This window comes from Gymnoscopelus braueri, assembly GCF_963280865.1.
Source record: "Gymnoscopelus braueri genome assembly, chromosome: 6".
Classification (NCBI taxonomy): domain Eukaryota; kingdom Metazoa; phylum Chordata; class Actinopteri; order Myctophiformes; family Myctophidae; genus Gymnoscopelus; species Gymnoscopelus braueri.
Window position 1 is genome coordinate 12003011 of NC_137607.1, and position 15926 is coordinate 12018936.

The 15926-nt window shown below is 46.8% G+C and overlaps 1 protein-coding gene across 1 annotated transcript in view; it reads left to right on the forward strand.

Annotated features, from left to right (window-relative positions):
- Positions 1 to 15926, forward strand: part of prdm5 (PR domain containing 5) — a 74245-nt gene that overhangs the window by 25881 nt on the left and 32438 nt on the right. Inside the window, exons 12-13 of the mRNA XM_080431074.1 lie at positions 5293 to 5453; positions 12109 to 12202. Of these exons, the coding sequence (XP_080287200.1) occupies positions 5293 to 5453; positions 12109 to 12202 (255 nt within the window). The remainder of the gene's footprint in view (positions 1 to 5292; positions 5454 to 12108; positions 12203 to 15926) is intronic.

Here is a 15926-nt window from a genome sequence, read left to right on the forward strand (position 1 = left end):
TTTCCCTTTCATTTGCTCCAAAGTTTTATCAGATCGTTATCCTCACAAACTTTGGTTTCAGTGACAATAGAGATGAAGAAGATAATTCATGGCTTTTGCATTTGACATAGTTTCCTGTTGTGTGGAACCCAGCAGAGGGCTGTAGGCTGCTGGAGCAGACACTCCTCAGTCCAAATGGAACTCAAAACAATCTGGATCTATTTTCTGTTAACTAAACCCAGCACTCCGTTTCTGTGTAATGTCGGTGGTTTCCGTGTAATGTTGGTGCTTAAAAGCTGCAATCCATAATGTTTATGTCCTACCTGGGATTGGAACTAGTGTTGATTTTGACAGCAAGTTTTGATTCAGTTTTAGTCATATTTTGGTCATCTGATTTTTTTTTACTCTCTAGTAGGCCTGACCTCGATTATTTGAATAATCGACTAATCAGTCGAGGGGAGTCTGAGTCGACTGCCAATCTCTTTCTTTTTTTGGCAGTTCTTTTTTTGGTGTTGCATTAGTCGACTATTAGTCGACCATTAGTCGTAGGCAACATTTGGCCAATCAGATTCGACTAGAAGTCCTTAGTCGGGGACAGGCCTACTCTCTAGTTTTAGTCGACTAAATATCATAACATTTTAGTCGACTAAATCTACAGTTGATTTAGTCGACTTAAATGTATTTTGGCGGTGCCTTGATGGCGTCCTAATGGCTGATTTTACACTTGGTTGCATGCTGAAAATAGCCGATCTACAAGCTCGCTGCGACGCGTTGTGAGCTTGTAGATCTGTTATTTTCAGAGCGCAACACCCGAGCGCAACCAAACATAAAATGGATCTCTTCTCCACTAGTCCCTCATTAATATTTTACTCTATTTGCTGATGAAATTGTCAATATATTTAGTCTTACTTTTAGTCATTGCAGCTTAGTTTTCATTTAGTTTTCGTCAGTGAAAAAAGGTAGTCGACGTAGGTTTTTCGTCATACTTTTAGGCGACGAAATCTACAGTGATTGGAACCCTGGTCTCTGGCATGAGAGAGCAGGTTTAGGGGCACGGTGGCGCAGTCGGTAGCGCTGTCGCCTCACAGCTAGAAGGTCCTGGGTTCGATTTCCGCCTGGGGCGCTGTGGGCACTGGGGGGGCGTTTCCTCTCCTCCACGTCATCAGTGCACATACCCTAACCTAGGGGTTGGCGAAAGGGCCTTTCTGTGTGGAGTTTGCATGTTCTCCCCGTGTCCCCAAGCCAAATTCCAAACCCGAAAATCTCGGCCACTCGCTCACTCCCACTCGGTCACTCCGACTTCGAACCGGAAGTAGTCGGGGTCCAATTGTTCATGTGCTTCTTGGAGGAGGCGAGTGGAGTTGAGTGGAGGAGGCGAGGAGGCTCTCCACTTCCGCATTGAGCGAGTGTACATGAAGTGGACACTCGACCACTCTCCACAGTACCTCCGCGGCAGACTTCCGCATCACGTGTACACGTTTTTTTTGTTTTTTTCCCCTTCTCCCGTGACGTATACATGGTCCTCCTCCACATGTGGCCACACAAACAATGCTTGAAACCCGAAACCATGCCGAAAACACCGGCTGCCCCCCCCTTCGCCCCCGCCGATCACTCGTTGCGCATCTCACACACACACACTAGTGGTGCGAGTGGAGGAAGCGAGGAGAGTGAGCGAGTGACCGAGCTTTGGGGAATGGAATTTAGCTCTAGGGTAGGTACCCTCACAAAAAACATGCAGTAATCCTGGTCAGCCGGGGCGCCTGATGGAGGGGAAAGGAACTGGTTGGAATAACGTGTTCCTTCTACGCGCTACGTCCTACCCGGGAAACTCCCCCCTGTCAGGTGATAAGAAGCGGCCTGCTCACTCCTCATGTATTGAAGGAAGTATGAGCTCAGTTCGGTGCTCTCCCCAGCCTGCAGAGGGAGAGTAGCACCCAGGATTACAGCTTAGGTAATTGACACTTGGTGAACGCAAAATGGGTTACAGAATCGTGGGATCAAAATAAAAATGAAAATAAAATAAAATAAAAATTAGAGAGCAGATTTGTAAGCATCCATGAGGCAGTCCCCATTTCGCCAGGGGTGATGTAGCACTTATGAGCTTGAGGCAGTACTGCTTTGTCAACCAGTAAGTAGCTGTCCTACCCGACAGCAAGTCTCAAATGTCTCAAGCAGGGGGACCACCTCCAACCACTTACTAGTTATATTGTATTTGCGAACGTGGAAGGAGGAAGTGGAGCTTACTATGAAACCGTGCTCGGGTTGTGTGTGGCTCTGTCTGTGTGTGGCTCTGTGTGCACTGCCTGTGTGCAGCCGCGCCCCCATGTGACTCACGCTCTCATTGGCTGCTGACAGATCTCAGAGTGGAGCTTACTATGAAACCAACCCGATCGCCCCCCAAACACGGTGAAATAGCACGGATTGACAAACGGCAATTCCGTGCTTAGATGACTAGGAACTCCGAAACTCCGTGCATAGGAGAACCATATCCCCCCCCATTAACTTCAATACGAGGCGGTCCCCATCACGGTGAAATAACACGGATTACAAGTCCGTAAATACACAACATAACAATTTTAAAAAGACAGCGTTCGCTTCCCGCGTTCGCGCGTCTTACTTGTAGTATCACCGATGGTAAAAACAAAACTAAAAACAAATATTGGTAAAATGTCATTAAAGTAAACAGAGAGAATTTTCGGTCAGCCGCTAAAACAGACTTAAGGAAGTTTGCAGGGGACTTGGGTCTTTCCAGACGTGGGTCCTGTGGGCTCAAAACGCGTCGCACTGCGACGCGTTTTGAGCTTGTAGACCAGCTATTTTTGCTGCTTTTGTTTTTTTTGTGCTATTTTTGAATTGGAATCCTGAAAAGTTTAATTTTTATTTAATTCGAAATGCATTCAGTCATATACTTTTGTGTTAACTTTATGAACTTAAATACAAATACATTGGACATAAAAAAGACAATAGAATTGTAATATTAGTCATTAAGTTACTAATATAGACTGAAGTAATTAAAGCGGGTCATGTTTGGAATTGTAACAGCTGGAATCAATAATATATCAGTATTCCGATATTAACCTGCGGGCCGCATTAAGTGAAGGTGGGGGCTGCATGTGGCCCACGGGCCGCCAGTTGCCCATGTATGTGGTAGGGGGACATATAGCGGTCCTGGTGGGGACCAGACATAGAACGGTTCCGGTATGGGGACATATAGCGGTTCCGGTATGGGGACATATAGCGGTTCTGGTGGGAAACAGGCATAGAGCGGTTCTGGTGCGGAGCATGCAGGCATAGAGCAGGTCTGTGGCTGGCGGGCCTGCAGACAGACAGACAGACAGACAGACAGACAGACAGACAGACAGACAGACAGACAGACAGACAGACAGACTGACAGTGAGACAGGATGCGGCCCAAGCTCTTCCAATCGAGACTGATGACACAGAGATTGTGGAGCTGGAGGCATTTCCTGCTCCGGTCCCAGGAGACAGATTACTGCTGGGTGAAATCACTGCGACGCGGCGGCTATAGAAGAAGAAGCTTATATGAGTTATGACGTTTGTGACGCTAAACGCTCCGCGCAGCGGGAGGAGAACAACAGTTATTTGGTGTTATTGAAGCGAGAGAGAGATTTGTTGGGATGTGAATGCGAGAGGACATGCTATTCAACAAGTCTGTCCTCGTTGAGTGAAAGCGTCATGTGCTGCCAGCTCTATTTTGCACACACACCCCCTCCACACACACACACACACACACACACGCACACACTGAGAAAATGAAGCACAGCTGTCACGCCGTTTTCATGTGAAATCGCATTGTTGTTTTAAAATCAATGAAACGCGCGCAGTGCACCTTTAAGTAGGGTCAAATGTCGCTTGTGCTAATCCTCCTTTAAAAGCCATATAAACACCTCAAGAATGACCCACCTCAAGAGTGCGTGAGTGCATGCGTGCGTGCGTGCGTGCGTGCGTGCGTGCGTGCATGTGTGTGCACATGTGTATTTGATTGCGACTTTAAGCCCTTTCCTCCATGCATGCTGTTTTCTCCAGTGACAATGAACTCACACTCTTGAGGGTGTCCTTGACATTAACCATAATGAAGGAACTTGTTTCGATTTGATTAAAAGCCACAATGGAGACGGGGGGCTTTTTGGTCCCGCGTTCCTGTTCCATTATGTCCACCGTCAGTGCGCCTCGGTTAATGGGGGGACTCGTAGCCACTTCTGCTGCCAAGCACACACGCACCACAGCCCCCTAGACCGAGAGCTCTGTGTGGAAATTGAATGATCTCCATATAATGGAAACAAGTACCCCCCTCAACAATGGGCCCTGTTGTACGGGAGGCAGAGAGCAGAGGCGTGAAGAATAACATCATGCTCGGCTCTGCGAGGGGCTCTTGTAAGAGAACAGCTGAGACCGGGCGCTGTCTGAGAGCCTGTCTGCCCGCGTTTCTTTTTAACCCTTTAAGACCGGGAACACATCTGTGTGTAATTTTTTTTTTCTTTCTTTGGCTATTCAAAAATAGCATATATACAAGCACAGAGTGCCGCGCTATCTTTGAATATCTTTGAATATCTTTGAATATCTTTGAATATCTTTGAATATCTTTGAATATCTTTGAATATCTTTGAATATCTTAGCACATCTTTGAATATATACTTTTTAAAGCTAACATTTTTTACTCTGTTACAAAGAGGTCCCTGAAACAACATATTTTGAGATGGGGGTCCACGGCCAAATACATAAAATGTTTGAGAAATTATAGCAACATAAGACATTTGTAGAATCCCCAGACGCAAAGATTTGAGTTACAAAACGATTTTCCAAGATCTTTCCCAAAAATAGCAGATCTACAAGCTCATAGCGCAGCACTCTGTGCTGTGCTATGAGCTTGTAGATCTGCAATTTTTTTAATAGTCAAAGAAATCTAAAAATGACACACAGATGCGTTCCCGGTCTGAATGGGTTAACCGTTTCAATGGACGGAGCCAGGAAGTAGGCCATGCTTCAGAACACCCAGCCATTCAGAGTTCAGGCTATTTAAGTTACCACTCTCTCGCCCCCGAAAGCATTCAGCGAGAGATGCACGATAAGTGGCCAATTTTTAGGGCTAAAAGGCAAAGAGAAGAGAATCAAAGGAAAGGACAAATGTCCCCTCTTTGTCACTAGGCCTGGACAAATCGTCCTGGCGAAATGCAGTTCCCTCTCGCTGTGCGTGATGGCCCGGCATTTAGGGGGCCACGACAATAGAGGCCGGGGCTAGAAATGGCACTTCGATGTTTTTGTCGGTACATCTTTTTTCTTTTGTGTCGCGCAGGTGAGAGGACGTTCAAGTGTGATCAGTGCGACTCCACCTTCAAGCGGAAGGACACGCTCAACGTGCACATCCAGGTGGTGCACGACGGGCACAAGAAGTACAAATGTGACCTGTGTGAGAAGGCCTTCGTCACGCCGTCCGTCCTCAAGAGCCACAAGAAGGTGAGTGGAGAAAACCTGAAATCATCTTATCGATTCGTATTGTTTTGATACTCACACAGTCCCAAAACAACACATGGAACTTTGTGTGAATACATGCGTGCCACGTGAGGCAGATACATGTAACATAATGCTTAAACCAATGTCAAATATATATACTGGTACAGTGTTCCGATTCAAAGACGAAAGCAACAAAAGCTTTCCACTGAATCAAATGTGACTTTCTTTCTGCCATCGGCTCTCTGATCTCCAGCTCATTTGGATGGTCAAAGACACAGCGGCTCTGCCATCAAATGTACCAAACACTTTTCATTGTTTTAGATCCACTGTTCCTTGTAGCTACATGAGGTAGCTAACACTGAAGCTACTGTAGCTGATATGTTGAACAAACTTCAGATGTGTGACTGGCTGCAAAGCTATGATGATGATGCTGTGTTCAGACAAAGCTACTTTGTGGCCGAGTCGCCACAAAGTAGTTCTCGTTGACGTGTTTTGTGATGTAGTGTTAAATAGCTCAGGGAAATTAGTTAGACAGGGATCCAGACTGTTTTTGCTCCGTTTGGCAGTTTTTTTTTTCTCTCACTTCGCGTCTCAGTCTGGCCATCGTCCTATTTGACTCGTATTTCCAAACGTCACCAATTACGCAGGCAAGTCAGGAAGTGACTCAAATTTTACATTGGTCCGCCAATCAGAAGCCGCGGAGCCTGGCTGCCCGCGGGTGCCCGTCCCGCCCATTGGGAATAGGATCAGTACCAGACTGTGAAGCCAAGTGAGAAAAACTAAATCCGCCAAACGGAGCGAATCAGTTGGGATTCCAGGCTGGAGTGGAAAACATCTAATTCACTGCATCATTGGAGTGCTGAAAAAAAGTTGAGGCCAGCTCAACTTTGATTTGTCACGCAATGACAAGTGTGGGCCGTCCTTTCGTAGCTCCATGTCACCATGCAGCTTCCATTGAAGATCCCTTGCAGCCTGTTTGCTTTGTCGCCGGCAGTCTGAACGCGGGCATCAGACTCACTAACCATCACCTCCACTGACAATAAGAGGGGGGCTGGTGAATCGTGGGTCCCACTTTTGAGATTAGGAATGGCAGTTAGTCCATTAGCTCCACGGGGGTTTCAAAGCCCCCCGCTGATCCCTCGGCAGATTACGAGCCCCGGGTTCCGACAGCATCCGGCGCGGTTATGGGCTCGAGATTGAAACCAAACAGCTTCTTGGCACAGGGTTGGAAGAAGAAAGAAAAAAAAAGATGTCTCGGAGGCTGCTCTGGGACGTAGGGCCCGAACATGAAGACAGCCAACATGAAGCATCTCTCCTGGTCGTACGGAGAGGGGAGGAGGGCCGCTGTGAGGCCTGGCCTTGATCAAAGTCAGGTCGCAGAGGAGAGGACAAGCGTCTTAAGAGTGGGAGGGATGCTGGACAGATGATGATAGACATCACAGGACCACAGCGCTCTCTCTCTGCTGAGAGCAATCCTTATCCACTCTCCTTTTACACGCAACGGACCAGAGTGGCTCTTTTAGTGCACTGTTAGTGTTGTTTCCCAACCAGTGGGTCGGGACCCATGTTTGGGGTCGCAGACCACTTTTTATGGGTCACGAGTAAATATTGCCTTTTTTTATTTCCTACATTAACACATTGAATGCCAGTCGCGTAGATCTACGCGAACCTATTTAAAGCCGCAGCGTGCCAGTCGCGTAGATCTACGCGAACCGCCGATTCCCATTGAAATTGCCCCAGGTGCACTTTCCGAATTTTTTTGATCCATTTCCGTTTCCGGTTTCCGGTCGGAAACAGAATTATTCGGATTCCGGTTTTTTCGATCGTATCCGCTTCCTGTCTGGGATCCTGTTTAAAACTCGATTTTCTCGGTTGTTGTTTTTCTCCTCGCTGATCACTGTTTAGCGTTGATCCACTGTATCTTCAAGATGGCGGCTCGCATTTGGAAACTATTTTCGCTGGCCGTTTCTCACAGATCCGCTGTGTGTTTAGAACCAAATGAACGCGCACTTTTAACTTATTTAGCAAGGTCTGTGGCAACATGAAAAAAACAAAAAAACAACAATAAAACGCTGGCACTGGTGAGTACATTATGAGATTAAACTCTGGCATGGAATGTGTTAAAAACAATAAATGTATTATTTCAAAAGATTTAAAAATGTTTAAACAAAAGAAAACAATCACAACTTTTTCATCCATTAAAAACAATTCCAACATTTTTCAAAAGATATATATATACAAAAAAAGCTCCCGAGTTTGGGTCCCGGGGCAAAATGTCTAATTTCTCTTTTGGGTCTTGTGCTGAAAAGTTGTGTGGTATTCATGGACACCTACTTTTTGACTGGAATCCCTCAGCCCAAGAGGCATGATGTTTCGACATTAGTATGGCTATAATATGCTCAAATACACCACAGTTTTAGTGGATCTGTTCATTCCTTTCACATTTTATTTAGGTTTTTCCCTTCAGGTGCTCTAGTCAGTCAGTCTGGGGACGAACGTCCTTGCTCGGCTGATGGTCGTTCTTTCTGTCAGAACAGCATCAGCCCACAGAACTGGTTCATGCACAGAACACTCTTGTGTTAGAAGCAAAGTGTGGCTCATGCAACACACGTTGTGTGTGTGTGTGTGTGTGTGTGTGTGTGTGTGTGTGTGTGTGTGTGTGTGTGTGTGTGTGTGTGTGTGTGTGTGTGTGTGTGTGTGTGTGTGTGTGTGTGTGTGTGTGTGTGTGTGTTACAAGTAAAAGTCCCGAATTAAAAATGTACTTAAGTAAAAGCACAAAAGTATTGGCACCAAAAGTAAAAGTACTAAAATGTTTGAAAATAGCAGATCTACAAGCTCACAACGCGTCCGATGCGACGCGTTGTGAGCTTGTAGATCGGCTATTTTCAGATAGCCTAGGTATAAAATAGGGCTGAAGTGGTTAATGTATGTGTGTGTAGGACATACAGTACAGTATCAATCCCCATACTTTGCTGGGGGCACCAGTTGTTTGTCAGCCAATCATACATCATACTCTACATGTGTACTACAGTATATACAAAAACACCATTCATCACTTAAACCCTGGGGCCAACATTCTGTGAAAATAGACGAGTCGTGAGCTTGCAGATCATCTATAGATTGTAGTGTAGGAGAACAGACCCCTGTGGGTGTTTGGTGTTTTAAGTGGTCAATGATCACCGCCACCGTTATCTTGTGAATTGAACGTGTTTTACTGAACAGGACGTCCCCCCCCGTCCTGAAAGGTGGGTGCGATACCGTGTCTTGCCCCCCCCGTCCTCCCCCCTTCTTTTTATGAAGTGAGAATACCAGCCATGTTCCTGTCTGTTGTACAAACAACAAACCAGATAATACACAACACCGCACACCATCTGGGACACATGTGTTTGTGTGTGTATGGTTGAGTATGGTTGTTTGTCTGCGTGCGTGCGTGCGTGCGTGCGTGCGTGTGTGCGTGTGTGGGGGGGGGGGGGGGGGGGGGGGCTTTCGTAACCAAACACCAGAGGTGTCAGGGGGACACATGGGGGGGTGAGGGTGTCGAGCAAGGAGAGAGAGAGAGAGAGAGAGAGAGAGAGAGAGAGAGAGAGAGAGAGAGAGAGGAGGTGTTCCTGTATTGTTGTAGCGCTGTTTAAACTGTCACTCGTGAGTTTGAGGTGCCCCCCCGCCGCCCCCCTCGCCCTCCTTGTTTATTCAGGTTGAATTCACAACAGACCCCGTGGACCCCCTAATGGTCCCCGGGCCCGGCAGCACTACTCAGAACATACCTTTCAACAGCCAGCAGAGAGAGAGAGAGAGAGAGAGAGAGAGAGAGAGAGAGAGAGAGAGAGAGAGGGAGAGGGGGAGAGGGCGAGGGAGAAAGAGAGAGGGAGAGAGGGAACCACGAACCAGAAGGTAGAAGAGAGGGCGGGGTTAGAACTTTTGGGAGCATCTCACGCGTTCCACATGCGCTCCCTCCCTCCCTCTGCGTGCATGTGCAGCCCTTATGAGCCCACGGTCGGGGGGGGGTGGTGGAACAAGTACTCAGATCTTTGTTTTACTGTAGTAAAAGTAGTAGCAATACCTCAATATAGTTGCTGTTGGGGCAGAAACTCCTTATCGCCATATTTTCCCCCCGTAATTAACGCCATACTTGATCACACTACAGCGTCACACGAAAGCATCAAAAGTAGCAGATCTAACCCATTAAGACCTGAAGCCGATTCTACAAATGTCTGCTAAATCCCAACAGTTTTCTTATAAACGAATGTTTCTATATCAGTGGTGCTCAAACGTTTTAATTTCAAGGACCCCCAAAATTATATTTATTTGGCCAACGGACCCCCATCTCAAAATATTTGGTTCCAGGGACCCCCCAGAAGCAAAGATTTGAGTTAAAATGTTCGCTTTAAAAGAATATATATATTGAAAGATTTGCACACATTTTCACGATTTTTTCAAAAATAGCAGATCTACAAGCTCATAGCGCGGCACTCGGTGCCGCGCTATGAGCTTGTAGATCTGCTATTTTTGAATAGCCAAAGTGTAAAATAATGCTTTATAGCTCAAATAAAAAAATGACACAGATGCGTTCCAGGTCTTAAAGGGCTAAGGTCCAAACGTGGCGCAAAACATGACGCAAAGCGACGTGTTTTGAGCTTGTAGATCTGCTACCTTTGGCTATTTTTGAAAAGCGGTTGTAGAAGGGCGTAGCATCGCTGGCATCGGGGGGGAGAGGAGGAGAGGAAGAGGAGGAGGAGGATGAAGGCTGGAATGTGTTCTGCACCCTGGCCCCTTTTTAGACTCTATTTAGACCCTAGGGGTCTTTTTCAGCCCAAAGGACCCCCATAGCTGAAAAAGAGATGAAGCAGGGACCCCCACTACTGTATAAAATTGTATTTTAATAGATTTCATAGACCAACGCCAAACCTCTTTGCCGAAAATAGCAGATCTACAAGCTCACAACGCCTCGCAGCGCGAGGCGTTGTGAGCTTGTAGATCTGCTATTTTCGGCTTAAGTTCTCATCAGACTAGGGATAATAGGGTTCAAGTGGTTAATGTAAAAAAAAACAATATCCAATCACACAAAGATTTGGCGGCCCACCTGTATAACTCTGAGGACCCCCTAGGGGTCCCGGACCCCCTGTTGAAGACCCCTGATTTAGACAGTTTGGACCCCTAGAGGCTGGATGTGCATCCTCCTCCTCCTCCTCCTCCTCCTCAGTGAGCTCTGTGATCCTGCGCGCAGAATGAAGCTCCATCCACCGTTTCATCTCCTCCCTGATGAGACCACCGCTCATCCCCACGTGAAGCCCACCCGGCCAGCAGACACACTGATGATGCATTGCAGCACTATGCTGCTCAACGTGGGGTCTATCTGTCTGGCAGGGGACGGACCCCTGCTGGGGGTTCCAGGGGGTCCCCCATGCATGCAGCTAAATGATTGATAGTTGTGAAGTCATAGGAGCCAAAATGAACTGGACCCTTACAGGTCTGTAAAGAGTTAGATTATGCTCAGAACGTGTCGCGCTAGATCTGCTATTTTTGATGCGCGACGCAACTAAGTGTAAAACCAGCCTTTGCTCTGAGAGATTTTACAGTGGATTTTACAGTGGATTTTACAGTGGATTTTACAGTGCAGACTGGTGTCCCTGAGATAAGAATCGTATCAAATGGGGGTGCCTTGAAATTAAAAAGGTTGAGAACTGCACAACATTTTTGTATACATTTACAGGACATGTTAGTTATTTCCAAGGGAAAATGTATGAAATAGTTGTTGTGCCGGTGACATATAATAGTTATTTAAAGAGGTGGTGCCATGGTTTTGCACTTTTTCAGTTTTTCATGTGTCTATGAGGTTGATAGAACTTCATTAAGCCCCCTGGTGGTGTTTTTATGGTGTTTTATGTCTTCTCTGACTATTTTGAGTTTCTTCCTGGAGGCTGAAACCTTGAGGGTCAAACGTGCCAATAGAAAAACAGCACTTTAATGACAGTAAAATGATACCCTCCCCCTCATTATCATAACACAACAGGTGTGGGCATGAGGAGGAGGAGGGACTAGGACAGGTGGGTGGTGCTAAGGTGGTGGAGGAGGTGCTAAGGTGAGAACCAGGTATACTTAATGAACTGGTGGCGTGTCCACATAAAAACATAATTTTAACACTTTCTGTACACTTTTTTGAAAAAAATCTTCCTCCTAGTATAACCATAATACCTGATGATTATGTTTTAGGGGGGGAAAAAAATCACTGAAGATCACGGCACCCCGTCTTTAATATTAACCGCCAAAGGGGAGAATTCTCCCCTTTAAAAAAAAAACATTTTGTTTTTGAATTTCTAAAAGGTTTCTCTAATTTTTGAGTATACATTTTTTTCCGTTATTCACAAATAATTAATTAAATTAATTAAAACCTTTAAAAAAAAATCCATTCACTTCAATGTTAAAAAATAAACGGACAAATAATTAAAAAAAAAATTATGAATACACTCTGGCAGTCAATAGCAAAGACGTGTCACTGTGTGTCTAGTTTTTTTTTTACTGTATTATAATGTGTATGTAATGCAGCTGGTCCTCGTCTCCAAGGCAGATTTCTCCCAATGTAGACAAAATATAATAACCTTGAAACCTTGTATGGTATCATTATGTTTGTATTAAATCCACCATCATGTCTTGGTTCCAGACACACACGGGGGAGAAGGAGAAGATCTGCCCGTACTGCGGACAGAAGTTCGCCAGCAACGGCACGTTGCGCGTGCACATCCGCAGCCACACAGGTCAGTGTAAACCCCACCCCCACACATGCACATCCGCAGCCACACAGGTCAGTGTAAACCCCACCCCCACACATGCACATCTGCAGCCACACAGGTCAGTGTTAACCCCGCCCACACATGCACACCTGCAGCCTATAAATTGAGCATCCCATTTTGTGAGGGTTTGGAACGGGGACACAACGACAAGGTGTCAGTCTGAACGTGATTCGTTCACATAATTCCATCGTCCCGGGTCTAATCAGAACTAATGCAGACGAATGCACACCGCGCTACACACACACACACACACTGCATGTTCATTAAACTGCCTTTAACTGGAAGGGCCCGCATTCCTGCATGTTTCCTTACCAACAGTCTGCTGCAGAGACCTGGCACACACACACACACAGTTTGGAGCTTGCTCCAGCTCCTCTGTGAGTCTCTCCCTTCTTCCCCTCACGCCCACACTTAAAACTTTGTCAGCCTCTCCTCCTCCTCTCTCTCTGCCTCTCGTTCCCTCCTCCTCCTCCTCCTCATCCCCGTGTCAGGGAGATAGAAACCTCACTCCTTCTGCCACAGAGTGGATTTATCCTGGTGAAAATCCTCTCATCCTAAGTAGCTAGCTTCCACCCAACAATGTCTCTCTCTCTCTCTCTCTCTCTCTCTCTCTCTCTCTCCCTCCTCCCGTTAGGGTACCATTTGTACGCTCTCAGAGTTACAAATCGATAAACGAACGCTGAGGATTTTAGTGTGTGCTGTCCAATACAAGCTTGCGTCTCATTTAAATACGAGGAATCCTACATGTTTTAACCCTCATGAGTTCACTTTCTACTCTCTCTCTCTCGGAGGGAGTTAATTTGAGGATCTTAATTGAGTGCCCGAATGACAGGCGTTTATTGAAAAGCCATATCTGTCACCATATAACTGGTGTGGACGATGAGGTCACAACGCCAGGTCCCCATGTGTTTGGGCACAAGATGGCAAAACATTATCCTCCTGATAGGCTGCCGGCACAAAGCCACCACTTTGTCAATGGCTTCCTTTGTGCCGTGTGCGTGTGCGTGTGCGTGTGCGTGTGCGTGTGTGTGTGTGTGTGTGTGTGTGTGTGTGTGTGTGTGTGCGTGCGTGCGTGCGTGCGTGCGTGTGTGTGTGCATGCATCCGCGTGTGTGTTTGTGACAGACAGACAGACAGACAGACAGACAGACAGAGGTACGCGGGGAGCAGTGAGAGCGTTGTGTGCTGCAGCCACGGCGGTCCGCTAGTATTTATATAGAATAAACAAAAGAGAGGGAGGGGGGAGGGGGGGGGGGGGGGGTAGGGTGGGAGCCTCAAAGAAAAGAAAGGAGGAAGAAGAGAGAGAAAAGGCCACTCCAAGAAAGCATCCAGCACCATGACCCTTGACCCTGACTGGCTGTAAATCCATTCTATAGCCCCTGGCACTTTTGTTTGTTGCGTTTGCGTGTGTGTGTGTGTGTGTGTGTGTGTGTGTGTGTGTGTGTGTGTGTGTGTGTGTGTGTGTGTGTGTGTGTGTGTGTGTGTGTGTGTGTGTGTGTGTGGGGGGAGAGAAAAAAAAAGAGATAAAATAAAAGTTTTCTGTGAAAGTGAGAGTCCATCCATCCCTCTGTCAACCCCCGCACCCCCACCCACACCCCCCCCCAAACGAAAAACCACAATCCAGACAAAAGGTCATCTATATGTTTTCCGACAGCGTGGAGTCATTCAGCGGATGCACACGACTCGCGTGCTAGCTAGCAGCGTCCTGTAGCCTCTCGCGTGTGCATAGCGTTGCTGTCGAGCAGAAAACTTGTATCTCTATGTTCATAACTTTGTAATGTGTTTTGGGGGAAATTGATGCCGTATTTTATCGTACAAAAGCGACACGTGCTTTTGGACATACAAGGTCTCCTCCACCCGACAGCGAAGATATGTAATTGACGGTTGCAGTGACCAGAGAACGTGCTAACGTGGCGCGCCGTGAATACAACGAACGGCTACCTCTCCCTGTCAGCGATGTCTTTAGAGAAGGAGAGGAGAAAGGAGGGGGCTAACCCTGGCTGAAGGGGAGGAGAGGAGAAAGGAGGAGGCTATAACCCTGTCAGTGATCTCTTTAAAGAAGGAGAGGAGAAAGGAGGAGGCTAACCCTGGCTGAAGGAGAGGTTAAGACTGTTGCATGTCGACAGCTCCTCTCCGGACAGGCCAGAGAAAGGCTTGATCTTGTTTGTCTTTCCTGCCACCCCAGCACAGGAACCCGCCAGCATTGATTATTTACCTGCTAAACACAGAGGGGCTTTGTGAGGGGGGCTCCCCCTCCCCCCCCCCCCCCCCCCCCGGGGCCTGTCGACCCTCCCACCCCACCCACCCGCGGGATCACTTACCACCCGACACTGTTCACTGCTGAATACAGAGCCAGGGGAAAGTGATGAGTATAGATTTAAGAGAGTGAAGTACACAGTCAAATATAGAGTTTATTTAACCGAGAATAGCTGATCTGCAAGCTCATATCACGTTAAGACGCGATGTGTTGTGAGCTTGTAGATCGGCTATTCCCAGCGTGTGTATAAATTAAGCATGAGATGTATAGGGATGCATCGCTTTATCGAAAATACGTACATCTGTGTCGGCTGGTGCTTGCCTTGTTGACAGACATTGGTGTCTCGGCAAATAAAACGACATTCCCCGATACCAGTGTTTATCTGTTGTTTCATAAATCTCTACGATTTTATTTCTGCTCATTAAAAATGTAAATAGTGTTTTGAAGAGCTGAAAAAGTCTTTCACCACTTATGCGGAATCGCGGGTCGCAGAGGTAACATTTACGTTAATCCCAGACTTCTCGTTCCCAGGCCACATTAGCTACTTCTAACAGGAGGATCCCGAGGCGTTCCAAGGCCAGTGTGGAAGATATAATCCCCTCCATCTGGTCCTTGGTCTGCCCCGGGGCCTCCTCCTAGCTGGGTGTCCCTGGAAAAACCTCCTTAGGGACACTCCCAAGAGGCATCCGTACTAGATGCCCGAACCACCTTAATTGGCTCCTCTCCACGTACAGGAGCAGCGGCTCTATACTCAGATTGTCCCCTTCTAATCATATCCATATAAGGGAGATGCCAGCCACCCTCCTAAGAAAACTCATTTCGGGCCAAATTGTTCATTTAAACATCGGTATCTCTGCACAGAATTTCCCAATCCCATCCCTAATAAGAATATATAATGCACCCGTGACTGACCGATATTTGACTGTGTTTGGAAGCTCTCCCAGGCAGGTATAGGCCCTCTCCTCTGTGAATTCCATTAATGATGTCACTTAGCAACCGTTTACCCTGTCAAAAAGAGGGGGAAAAAAAGAAAACACTCTTGTCCAAGCCCTGAAGAGAATGATGAGATCCAATAGTTAGAGTGGGCGTTTCCTGTTCTATTTACTAGATTATTCATGTTGGCCTCTGACCAGCTCCAGTATAGCTCACCTTACATCATAGGTCAGTGTGCGAGGGGGCTTTCCTAAGTGTGATGATGAGCTAAATAGCCAAATAGTAGTTGGCCTTAACCAAAAGCACCCACCGACGCCAAAGGAAATGTTTACATACCCCCGGTATCATTACTGAAATCATGGCATTACGACGTCATGATTGGAACGCTCACAAAATGATCACTGTTATAGAATGTTCCTCTGACTCGAGACGTCTCTCCCCACAACATAGTCTTTGTGTTCTGTTGACTTTAAGGTTCAAAATCCTATTTCCATAGAGGT